The sequence below is a fragment of the Lolium rigidum genome, chromosome 4, assembly GCF_022539505.1.
Source record: "Lolium rigidum isolate FL_2022 chromosome 4, APGP_CSIRO_Lrig_0.1, whole genome shotgun sequence".
NCBI lineage: Eukaryota > Viridiplantae > Streptophyta > Magnoliopsida > Poales > Poaceae > Lolium > Lolium rigidum.
Window position 1 is genome coordinate 245,665,268 of NC_061511.1, and position 12,647 is coordinate 245,677,914.

The following is a 12,647-nucleotide window of genomic DNA, read 5'->3' on the forward strand; positions in this document are numbered from 1 at the left end:
TGCGCCAGCTGTCGGACTCGATGGCGTACGCCGGATCGGCGCGGAGGTCCGGCGGCAGGTACCGCCTCCTTCGCTGGATCTCGGCGATCCTATCTGGCTCGCGCGCAGGCACGGGAGGGACGGGCACCCAGCGGTAGCTGAGCCGCCAGCCGCCAGGCAATTGCACGCTCGACCAGGCGTCGCACGGCGTCCAGTTCCCGTGCATCAGCCTCCCCACGTTGACGGGCAGAGGCAGCCTCTGCGTCCAGTCCCCCTTCTTGGTGCCGCTGCCGGACGCCTCGAAGTCGTTATTTTTCTTCCCCATGGTGCTGCGGCGGCGCGCAACGGTGGAGGTGGGAGTGGAGGTGTAGGCGAGGGCATGAACTGTGCCGGTCGACTTTTAAGGCCGGCCGCGCGCGGGAAACGATGCTATTGAAGGCGGCGCAGAAGCCTAGCCACCGCCCGCCAGTGCGCACGCAGAACAGGCAGCCACAACATTGAAGGTGAAGGCTGCGGCGTAGACGCGGAAGCGCTGACAGCGGAAGCACTGGTCGCGAATGCTCTTGATACAGGGTCGCTGCCAGGCGGGCTCGTGATGGAAGCGAGCGGATGCTCGGCGCGATCACGCAGCGTCCGTGGAGACGCAAACGTGCCGCATATTTGCGCCGCATTTGCGTCGCCGCGGACGTCCCGGACACGATGCGTCGCCCCACTAGAGGCTTCTACTCGTCTTAGCGGAATGTTTTTAGTTTCAAACTTATCTTTGTAGGTCAGCTAGCTAATGAAGCTGCTTATGGATTAACTGTATCCCAGCCTTCTTAGTTATCCCCCAGTTTAATTAATGGAAGCTTTATGATTCATAAAAAAAAAGAATGTCTTGCCATCTCTGGCCCCTACACGAAGGCCCATAACTACCACGACACTAGAGATTCACCCAAAGTCACGAAGGAGGAACACAAACAAGAAAAAGGAAAGGATAACCGGCCTCACGCCGCCAGATGATCTATTTCCAAATCCACCATCATCCCAGGAGACGAAACCGACCTTGGGAGCCCTGCCCCAACCCGCCTCGTCTCTACGATTCATCTCACCCTTATTTATTCCGCCTTCCCGCAAGGGTTAGGAGAACACGAAGCGAGCCCAAACCCCAAAACCCTCTCCCATCCCCCATCTCCCTCTCCTCTCCCATCCTCGGATCCCCCTACCCGGCGGCATGGAGCCGACGCCGGTCGAGCTCGAGACCGGGTGGCGGGACATGGACGCCGGCGTGGCCAGGCTCAAGCGCATCCTCCACGGCGTCGACGGCGTCAGCTTCAGCTCCCAGGAGTACATCCATCTCTACACGTACGTTCCCATCCATCTCTTTCCCCTGCGCGCGCGCGCCTTTTCCGCTGATTTGGCTCCCGATCTGACCTAATTGCGTTGCGGCAGGACGATATTCAACATGTGCACGCAGAAGCCGCCGCACGACTACTCGAAGCAGCTCTACGAGCGCTACAAGAAGACCCTCGAAGATTACATCAAATCTACCGTACGTGCGCGCGCCTCTTAATTTCACTTTGCTTGCTATATACGGTTTCGCGATCGACCGCCACATCTATGTTTCTGCCAAGTGTGATGAATCTCGTGGCTCAGTTTCCCCCCTATTAATTTGAGCGATTCGTCAAGTTTCTGGAGCAAAGTATTCTATGTTTGTTTGTTGCGTCATAGGCTCGATCTCGGTCCTCATTGATGGATTTGCCCTGCCTTATTAACGAAAATCGCTTTCATAACATTGCGCTGTACTGGAAAGTTGTATTTACTTCTTAACTGCACTTTCCTATTTAGATTGGTCTCCACTGGATAGCTCCATCAATTTCCCCCTGTTTGAGCGATTGGTCAAGTTTCTGTTGCAGGATACGGTTCTTATGCTCATCCTCTAGTGCTACTTCATTAATTCGTTAAATGTGTGTGGTTAGTTCTCAGGGATTCGTATGCGGCACTGCCTGTTTGACATGACTGTTTTATGGTGGAGCAAAGTAGACCGATTCTGTATTTGTTTGTTGCGTGGCAGGCTATTGGTCCTCATTGATGAATTTACCCTCCCCTATTAACAAAAATCTCTTTTATTATATATTGCGCTGTGCTGGAAAGTTGTATTTAGTTAACTACACTTGCATGCTTAGATTGGTCTGCACTGGATACTTGGTTTAGCTCTTAATTTGGTATCCATTGTTGCACGTGACATGCATCTCAACATGATTTGGGTTATGATCATGAGGCGATGCTTACTTTCTTTTGTCATCATGTAGGTCTTACCCTCAATGAAGGAGAAGCACGGCCAGTTTCTGCTCAGGGAATTGGTGCAGAGGTGGAAGAACCACAAGGTGATGGTCAGGTGGTTGAGCAGGTTCTTCCACTACCTCGACCGCTACTATGTTTCGCGCAAGTTACTTCTGCCGCTCAGAGAACTCGGCACGACTTGCTTTCATGATCTGGTAAGTCTGTGTTCCTTGAATACTGTTTTTTGTCCCAAGTCTCTGTGCTTCCTGATTTGAACATTTATTGGTTGTGTTGCCCTTTATAGGTTTTCAGTGAGCTAAAAACAACACTGGCAACTATTATTATTGACATGGTAGGCCTTGCCCTCTACTATTTCGTTTCCCTTCTTCTGCCACACTCTATGTACAGGACATTACAATAATTTCTGGCCCTGCAATTGCCTTCAACAGGTTGATCATGAGAGGGATGGCCAACTTATTGACCGTGCCCTTGTCAAGGATGTCCTTGATATCTATGTTGAGATTGGACGCGGTAGTATGGCTGTTTACGAGCAGGATTTTGAAGAAGCTTTTTGCAAGGGGACTGCAGATTACTATTCTAAGAAGGCACAAACCTGGATGTTGGAAGACTCTTGTGCTGAATACATGTTCAAGGTTTACACCTGACTTAATATTATAATAATAAAGATAGATGCAATCAAGTGTAAGGATAGGTTCTGATTGCTTCTTTGTTGCATAGGCTGAGGAATGCTTACAAAAAGAGAAAGAGCGAGTGGCGCATTACTTGCATTCTACAACTGAACCAAAGTTGCTACTGGTTTGTATCAGTTATCATATTATTATTGTGTTGTTGCTAATTGTATGTTTGTTAAGTCATTATGGAGAATTTTTTTTGCAACTGAAGTTTATCCTTTTAACCCCATTGGTCACAGGAAACTTTGTCAGAGCTCATAAGTAAGCGCGCCGAACAAATTCTGAACAAGGAGAACTCTGGATGCAGGGTGCTGCTTTTAGACGGAAAGGTTTGATTGGAAACTTATTTACGCCTTCCATTCTTCAAACGTGTAAATGGATATATTAAAAGTTGCTGCCCATCTTATTTTGCTGTAGACTGAGGATCTGTCAAGGATGTATAGACTCTTTTCTAAGATGGACGGCGGTCTGTCTCAAGTAGCACAAATATTTAAGGAGGTATTGAATAAATGCCTCACCATATGCTTAAATGCTTTGAACCCATAAAATAACTGTATCTGATCAATATGCTTACTTCTATGTAGCATATCAATGAAGAGGGCATGTCCTTGATAAAACATGTAACTGATGCTGCCAACAGCAGAAAGGTGAATCATCTATGTATCCCCCCTCTGTTCTGTATCATATTTGTGTTAGACCTTGATTTCGTCTGCATATTCATGTTCTTGTGTAGAAATGTGCAACAACCGTGCTGTAAATACTCAAGACTTAGTTGTTTTTGTTTCAAGGATGAGTGTGAGGACTCTTAATACATCACTTGAATAGTGTATAAAGGAATTTCGATGTTCCGAATCTCATTTAGATTATTATAAATGACATTATTAGATTATTAAATATATTCCATAATACTCTTGGTCTGAACTGTTATTAAAATATTAGTGGATTATCAAATATCATTCCATAATTAATCTTCATAATGTGGTTAGTATTTGTTTCAAGATTCAGTATATTTAGCTTGGACATGTTTGACAGCTTTACTGTTAAATTGCCATCTCATATGCCAATTAAACGAAATATCATTCCATAATTAATCTTCATAATGCGGTGAGTATTTGTTTCAAGATTCAGTATATTTAGCTTGGACATGTTTGACCGCTTTACTGTTAAATTGCCATCTCATATGCCAATTAAAAGATCTAGCTGATTAGCAGTTTAGCATGCATTGTACGTACGTGGAAATTTTCGTTGTTCATCGTGCACAAGGTTTTCCTTTCTATATAGAACTACTTTTAGTGAGAAGTCACATGATGCACAACATTTATCTAACCAATTTAGACAATTTTTTCACTGGGTATGTACAGACTGAGAGGAAGGAAGTAGCAGGTTCGCAGGAGCAGGTCAGTGTTTGATATAGCTTCGCTGTTCACTAGCTTCTGGTGCTTTTTTGCTGTTATTCCTAATGGTTTATTGCTGATTTTAGGATTTTGTCCGGAAAGCCATCGAGCTCCACCAGAAACATCTAACATATATCACCAACTGTTTCCAAAACCAGACAGCATTTCACAAGGTTCGGTAGTTCAATATTTCTAATACTCCATCCGATCCATAATAAGTGCCACACTTATTATAGATCGGCAGGGATTATCATACTCTTCTCATTTCAACTTAATTTCCTGCCTAAACCAGAGCTAATGTGTTTGCCACACTATATCTGTGCTCAGGCTCTTAAGGAGGCGTTTGAACTTTTCTGCAACAAAGATGTTGCTGGTTGCAGTAGTGCTGAATCGCTTGCAGCATTCTGTGATAACATCTTACGGAAAGGTGGAAGTGAAAAGCTAAGTGATGAAGCTGTAGAAGAGACCCTTGATAAGGTACTATCGCTGCGATTCTGTTCCTCCCAAATTTCCAATTTGTTCTGCTTAATTCTGAAACTCTACTCTCCCCAGGTTGTGAACATTCTCACATACATCAGCGATAAGGATCTCTTTGTTGAGTTTCACAGGTTCGTAATTTTCTATTGGTTGGAGTGTTGCATTAACTATGTAATATGATTCTGAAGATTGAAATCTACCCGAAAAAAAAATGTGTTGCAGGAAAAAGCTTGGAAAGAGATTACTCTTTGATAGGAGTGCCAATAACGAACAAGAGCTAAGCCTTCTTTCGAAGCTAAAGCAGTACTTTGGGGGACAGTTTACTTCAAAAATGGAGGGAATGCTCACTGATATTGCAACTGCAAGAGAGCGTCAGACAAAGTTTGAAGCATACATGGACCCTTGGCCAGAATCATGTCCTAGGGTGGACTTGAGTGTTACCGTTCTGACAACAGGATTTTGGCCAAGTTACAAAACCTTTAATATAAACCTTCCTACAGAAATGGTATGTGCACTGATTTAATATATAATTATATATTTTCTATACCAGCTAGAGTCTGAACTCCGTACTGATAATGGTCTTAACTGTCCAAACTATGTAAATGACTTGATTTACATTGTGATGTCATACTTTTTCCTAGCTAGCCCATGTACTGGATCCTTCTAACTTTATTTCCACGGTTTCAGATCAAATGTGTGGAGCTTTACAAGAACTTCTATAACGAGAACCAGAAACACAGAAAGCTTAATTGGATCTATTCCATGGGAAGTTGCAACATCGTTGCAAGGTTTGAGGCAAGACCTGTCGAGCTGATTGTCACTACATATCAGGTAGGATCTATATTCTTGAAGTAGAACCTCTCGTAGCTTCTTTTAGAGCATATTATTACTTTTCCTAACCTTTCCTTGTTTTGGCCAGGCTGCACTTCTGCTTCTGTTCAACGAAGCTGATCGACTAAGTTACTCTGACATTGTGACGCAACTAAACCTTCCTGATGACGACGCTGTGCGCCTGCTCCATTCACTCTCGTGTGCCAAGTACAAGATTCTTGACAAAGAGCCAAGTAACCGAACAATTTCTCCAAGTGACATGTTTCAGTTCAACGACAAATTCACTGACAAGATGCGGAGGATAAAGGTGCATTTCCTAATTTCAGTTTCCCGGGTTTGTTTCTTGCTGTTGCTCTGGTCCTTTGGAGTTTGTGACATCAATGTGGTTGTGTGCAGGTACCCCTTCCTCCAACTGACGACAAGAAAAAGGTTATCGAGGATGTGAACAAGGACAGGAGGTTCTCAATCGATGCAAGCATTGTGCGCATTATGAAGAGCCGCAAGGTCATGACCCATCAGCAGCTCGTAACAGAATGCGTCGAGCAGCTCAGCCGCATGTTCAAGGTTCTTTGATGAAATTAACTCTCCCTCTAGTGAATTCAGCTTTGTGCAGTTGTCTGTTGTGCTTTGATACTAATAAATGTTTAATTTTCTGTGCTGCAGCCTGATATCAAGATCATAAAGAGGAGGATTGAGGATCTTATCAGCAGGGAATACTTGGAACGTGACCTGGAGACGGCCAACACCTACAGATACCTGGCTTGATTGCGGCTGGAGGGCGGGATGCTTTTCAAGGATTTCGACAATCGTCTCTTCTGTTGGCATCTTATTGCCCTGCCGAGTCAGGCCTGTCTTGTACATTCTTGGGGACAAGAGAACAACCATAGGAACAATAGCAAATATGGGTAGCTGGAGGCTTTACCTCCAACTAGTTAAAAAATTGCGTTGCCACGTAAAATTGTCCAGTTTCTTTTCTCGTTGGATATTGTGTAAATGATTGGTTCACGTGCTACTTGATACCTTGTTCTGAGACATGTGAAAAATTCGTGGGTATCGATCAAGCAGTGTGCATGTTTTCACTGATTTCCAGCCACAGGCCACTCAACCCGTACATGATGAACTAATCAAGTCCCAATATGAAATTTATGGCAAATGTGCAAATCCTCCTATGAATTTCACCAATTTGCAAAGTTCTCTCTGCATCTGCGGCGACAGCATCCTCGCACGTCTTTGGTTCCTCGTCGAGGTTGTCGGACCCGCCACTGTGAGGCACCGAGGTTTCCCTTGCACCGAGGTTTCCCTTGCAGCCAGCAAAGGTCGCTGGCAAAGGCCTGAACCTCTGCTAAGCACCACCGCGTGCTCCCTCGTCGTCGTCCGCCTCCACTGCCGACCCAACCCCGGCCCAACTCTAGCCGGGGCTGCCCCCTCTGTCCAGGCGCGCCGCCGTCTTCAAATTCTTTTGAATTCTAATTATCCGGGTGTATTGTGGCGATTCTTTTGAGTACTATATCTAGAAATCCCCGTCGATTCCTCATTGGCACCTTTTCGAACACAACTGATGCATTCCAAAATAACTCTGATTCTAACATCTTTCCCCTTTGCCATGAACCTCCTTTTCTTTTTGGACGCACGGCGTCTCATTTCCTAAGGGCATCTCCAATCACGGCTACCAAAACACGCTACGTGTTGGGCGTTGGTTTTAGATCGTTTGGGTGGACACGCGGACAGCGTCCCGCGTCCGCGTGTCCGTTTGGATCGGGCGCTGCGCCCAATGCAGCGGCCACCATTTGGCCTATTTTCCATACTTATAAATAATATCTAAAAAATATAGAAAAATATCTAAAAAATATAGAATAATATCAAATAATAATATAGAATAATATCAAATAAAATGTAGCATGATCAAGAAACGAAATGTACCATAGTTTTTGAACAAATATAAAAATTACAAATTGAGATTGTCAACTCAATTTGTACGCTCTAGGATCTCCTTCCGCCTCTTCTCGAACGAAGCTCTCTTCACCTCATTCATGGTGGTCAAGTCGGTGTTCATGATCATGTTGTCCTCGGCTTGCCGTTTCAGCTCAACTTCCTTCTCCTTCAACTCCACATCTTTAGCCCTTGCCGTTGCTATGAGCTCCAATTCTTTATCTTTGAGCTCAATTTCCCTAGCCTTCGTCTTGGCCTTCACTTTTTCAATCTCAAGCTTCCTCTTTTGGACATCGAAGTAGTTCTTCCAGTCCTCTTCCTTCTTCCGGCGCCTCCTCTCATCCCTCTTGTCCGTGGACACCTCTTTGTCAGCATACATCTCTTTCAAGGTGTCGACCAATTGCATGGCCGAAACATCACGTTGTTGCCTACCAAAACCCACCGGCGAGCAGCGACGGGCAACACGGAGAGCCGGAGGCTCCCAGGACTGCTGGTGGATCCTGGTCCCTCGGGCAACGGCCCGCAATGCTCCGGCACACGTCCCGGCTGATGCAAGGGCGTGCCACCTGACCTATACCTGGTAGAAGGTGATGGATTGCTTCGATTAGTTTCCTGCATGGCAAACACGTAAACATTAAATACGAGCCCCGATCGGCTCTTAGGTTGCCCTGTGGATCGGCTCAAAGAGCCGATTGCCCCATGGTTCACGTTGGATCTACAATGACATGGGGATCCTGCTTTATCAATATAAAGTTAAACCAATCTACGATAGCCTAGGGTTTTCACCGCATAACCGGAACATCCTACGCGTAATTGAGCCTAGAAGATACGCAAGATGATGGAAAACCAGCCCTAAAGAGGCCTAAAAACCAACATGAAGTTGATCCCCGGAACAATCCCTCTAGGGCTTAGTAAACCATACCTTACGCGCTACCGGATCGTTCAACCCGTTTGTAAGGCCTAACCATGCGGATATCAAACCAATCCTTGAAGTACAAGGAACAACTATAACGGATCGGATCTACTAAACAAAGAACAAGCAAGATGCTGCCCTTACACCTAAGATAGGTGTAAGGGCAGCTAGATATTGAGGGGTAACGTAGCTAAACAAGCATATCATGAAGGTATCGACGTCAGCCCCAAAACATCTACGATAAGGGTGTTGCTCACCATCAAAAAGGCTTCAGCACGAGCAACACCAACAACGAATAAACTGATACTGCCTAGATCGCAAGATGCGATCTAGGCAGCATGTTGCTTACCCGGGAGAAACCCTCGAAACAAGGGGTGGCGATGTGCCTAGATTGGTTTGTTGTGAACGTGATCGTCCTCCTTTCTCAATAACCCTAGGTACATATTTATAGTCCGTGGACTTTCTATCTTAGGAATAAACCTAGTCGTGTACGACTAAACTTTATCTCTTAATTCTAAATCTACCATAATATACAGATACACGGGCAATCTAGCCCAAATTATCGCACAAGGCCGTGCCAGAGACACTTCATATGCATGTCCTCTAAGCCTTTCTTCGATCACGGCCCATCTCCGGACTTGGTTAAAATCTGGTGATAACACATGCCCCCCTGGTTTTGATAATGATAATTTCAAAACCACTCTGTTTTTTCTTTGTAGGGTCACGTCGTGGCAGAGCAGAATCGTCGCAGTATCCTTTCATCATAATGCCTTGCCTTCTCAACTTCCCTGCATGATTTGACAGTTTTGGCACCATGTCCTCGGAAACCGCCACAGCATTAAATCTCCACTATATCCCCTTTATTTAACCGCGTTGAGCAACTCGCTTCTTCATCCCTCTGTTCAGCACTAGCCATCGAAAAGCCCTCCTCTACACCATGGACTCATCCTCCTCCTCTGCTTCATCGGCTCTCTCTTTCCAGTCCTCTTCCTCGAGTGAGCCGATACCGGAGTACAACCAGACGGAGGCGTACAATAGGCGCGCTCCCGAGCATTGGGATGAGAGAGACTGGGATTTCGACTTCGTGCCAGATGGCCCACCCCTGATCGTCGTCGGGTCAGATGATGACTTGCCCCTGACCGACGGGGAGGACGACCTCCGGTTCCTCATCGACGGGGAACTGGAGGCGGAGAGTGAGGATGACCTCTTCTCCTGGGGTGACTTCACCTCCTCCGACGAAGAGGAGGAAGAGGAGGATGACACCTCCTCCGACGAGCCGCCGGCGAAGCGCTTCCGCGCCGGGTCGGATGACGACGACGACGACGAGGAGGAGGAAGAAGCTCCTGCCGAGGGCTACGGCAGCAGCGACGAAGAGCTCGCCAGCAGCAGCGCGATGGCGGCTACGACGGCGATGACGAGGGCAGCGACGACCCTTAGATTAGGGACTAGTAGTATAGGACTAGTAGTAGCAAATTGCTCTTCTTTTGTTCTTCCTTTCCTGAGCAATCGGCTCTTCTCTGTAAGAAATCCCCTTTTAATCAATGAAGAAGGATTCCATGCTTAATTCTTCCAATTATCAAAAGAAATCAATGCTCAAAGAGCCGATGGCAACGCATCGGTCCGTACTAAAAACGCCAAGCAAGGCCAGTTCCAAAATCCGAATGGTGACCTGATACTTGCTTGTGACAGTTGTTCCTCTTTAGTCGATGGCTACGCATCGGCTTTTAGTTCTAAAGTCGATGACAGTGCATCGGCTGTGCTTTGCATATAATTTTTTTTACTGGCCGATTTCATGCATCGGCCCCCATATTTCACTGTCCATCATCCCACATACTCGGGAAATATTTCTTGAGATGCTGACCATTGACAGCCACTGGAAACTTCGCACCACTCAGCTCCTCGAGCATGTATGCATTGCCCTTTAGGACTTGGTCGACTCTGTACGGCCCGTGCCAATTTGGAGACCATTTACCATACACCTTGTCCTTAGTCCCCAATGGCAATACAGCTTCCCATACCAGATCACCAACGTGGAACTCCTTCGGCTTCACCTTCTTATTATATGCACGAGCTACCTTGGCTTTGTTCTCTTTAATTTTCTCAAGAGACCAAAGTCTAAGTTCCGTCAGATCCTCGACGCTATCACTCATTAGAGTTGCGTATTCTTCCGTTGTTAAGTCATTCTGAAACGTGACACGTCTCGACCCAGCCGTGATCTCCCAGGGTAACACGGCTTCTTGTCCATAGACCAGATGGTATGGCGAGGTTTTTATCGCTCCATGACATGACATGCGATAAGCCCACAGAGCTTCTGACAATACCTCGTGCCAACGTCTAGGGTGCTCATCAACTTTCCTCTTGATCAGCTTAATAAGGCTCTGGTTGGACGCTTCAGCTTGCCCATTTGCTTGAGCATAGTATGGGGACGATCGGATCAACTTAATTCCCATGTCCTCGCAGAACTCTCTAAAACTCGCGAGAAACGAAAATCGAACCTCCATCGGCCGTGATAGTCTGGGGAATCCCAAATCTGTGAATGACATGCTCTTTCACAAAATTGATAACATCGGCCGATGCTACTGACTTCATAGGAACGGCCTCCACCCATTTAGTAAAATAATCTGTGATGGCCAAAATCCACACATGGCCTTTGCTCGATGGAGGATTGATTTTGCCGATCATATCCATACCCCAACCTCGGAATGGCCAAGGCTTGATGATGGGGTTCATTGCTGATGCAGGTGCCATCTGAATCTTCCCAAACTTCTGACATGCTTGACACCCTTTATAGTAATTAAAACAGTCCTCCAAAGCATGGTGGGCCAATAAAACCCCGATCGCCTGATCAACCATTTCATCTTATGAGCCGATTGATGAGTTCCACAGGCGCCTTCGTGTACCTCGTGTAAGAGCCGATTTGACTCGGCTGGCCCTAAACATCTGAGAAGTAATCCTTCCAATGTCCTGTAGAACATGTCATCTCCAATAAGGACATACTTCATGGCCTTGTACCTTATCCGTTTAGGTGCCCCCCGAGCCGAATCTTTCAAGTAATTGAAGATATCGGCTCTCCAGTCATCCGGTTCCATGAACTGTACCTGGACATCGGCTCCATCTACTATGTCCTTGTAGCCTGACGCCATCTGTGCGAGATCGTTTGCCTCGATATTCTGCGACCTCGGGACCCAGCTTGAAGTTTATGTACCTAAATTGTGCCATCAGCTCACGGCATTGCATCCATAATGGGAAGAGCGACTCGCTCTCACATTTATATTCGTCCGTGAGCTGGGAAATCACCAACTTTGAGTCTCCAAAAAGTTCCACCGCTTCGCCCCGGCTTCAATAAGCAACTCCATCCCCTTACGTATCGCTTCGTACTCAGCAACATTGTTGGTGCAAGGGGTAGATAGCCTGATGGAGAAGGAGTAGGTTGCCCCCCGGGGCGACACGAGTAGAATGCCGATGCCGCAACCATCATCGCAAACCGATCCATCGAAAAACATGGCCCATGCATGTACAGACAGTGCTGCTATATCAGTGTTGATTCGTTCAGCAATAAGATCGGCCAACGCCTATCCTTTGACTGCGTTCGCAGGTTGATACCGGAGATCCAATTCCGATAATGCAAACATCCACTTACCGAGTCGGCCTTTCAACATAGGAGCCGACAGCATGTGTTTGATGACGTCTGATTTGCAGATGATGACGATTTATGCTGTCAGAAAGATGTGACGAAGCTTGGTGCAGGTAAAAAATAGGCAGAGGCGCAACTTCTCGATCTCAGGGTACCTAGTCTCTGCATCCAACATCCTTCTGCTGAGGTAGAAAGCGACTCTTTCCATACCATCATAGATTTGCACCACCACCGAGGCGATGGAAGTGTCGCCTATCGACAGGTAAATATAGAATGGCCTGTCTTGCCGGGGCGGAACCAACACGGGTGGCTTCGTTAGATATTCTTTAATCTCATCAAACGCTCGCTGTTGCTCGCCTCCATGAAACTCCTGATCAGGTTTGATTTTTACCAATCCCATGAACGGCTCAATTCGCCCTGACAGATTAGAGATGAACCTTCTGACGAAGTTGATTTTGCCGATGAGACTTTGGAGTTCCTTCTTTGTGGTAGGTGGCTTCATTGTTCGTACTGCCTCTTGACTTTTCAGGCCAATC

The 12,647-nt window shown here is 46.4% G+C and overlaps 1 protein-coding gene across 1 annotated transcript; it reads left to right on the forward strand.

Moving 5' to 3' along the window:
- Positions 1 to 1,192: 1,192 nt before the first annotated feature.
- On the forward strand, positions 1,193 to 6,433 carry LOC124650115 (cullin-1-like). Its single transcript, XM_047189675.1, has 18 exons — positions 1,193 to 1,323; positions 1,411 to 1,510; positions 2,271 to 2,456; positions 2,546 to 2,593; positions 2,691 to 2,894; positions 2,980 to 3,057; positions 3,173 to 3,262; positions 3,351 to 3,431; positions 3,518 to 3,580; positions 4,295 to 4,330; positions 4,414 to 4,500; positions 4,655 to 4,804; positions 4,880 to 4,935; positions 5,027 to 5,309; positions 5,492 to 5,635; positions 5,724 to 5,942; positions 6,032 to 6,199; positions 6,299 to 6,433. The coding sequence occupies exons 1-18, from the start codon at positions 1,193 to 1,195 to the stop codon at positions 6,398 to 6,400; spliced, it is 2,226 nt and encodes a 741-aa protein (XP_047045631.1). The 3' UTR covers positions 6,401 to 6,433.
- The last annotated feature ends 6,214 nt before the right edge of the window (positions 6,434 to 12,647 follow it).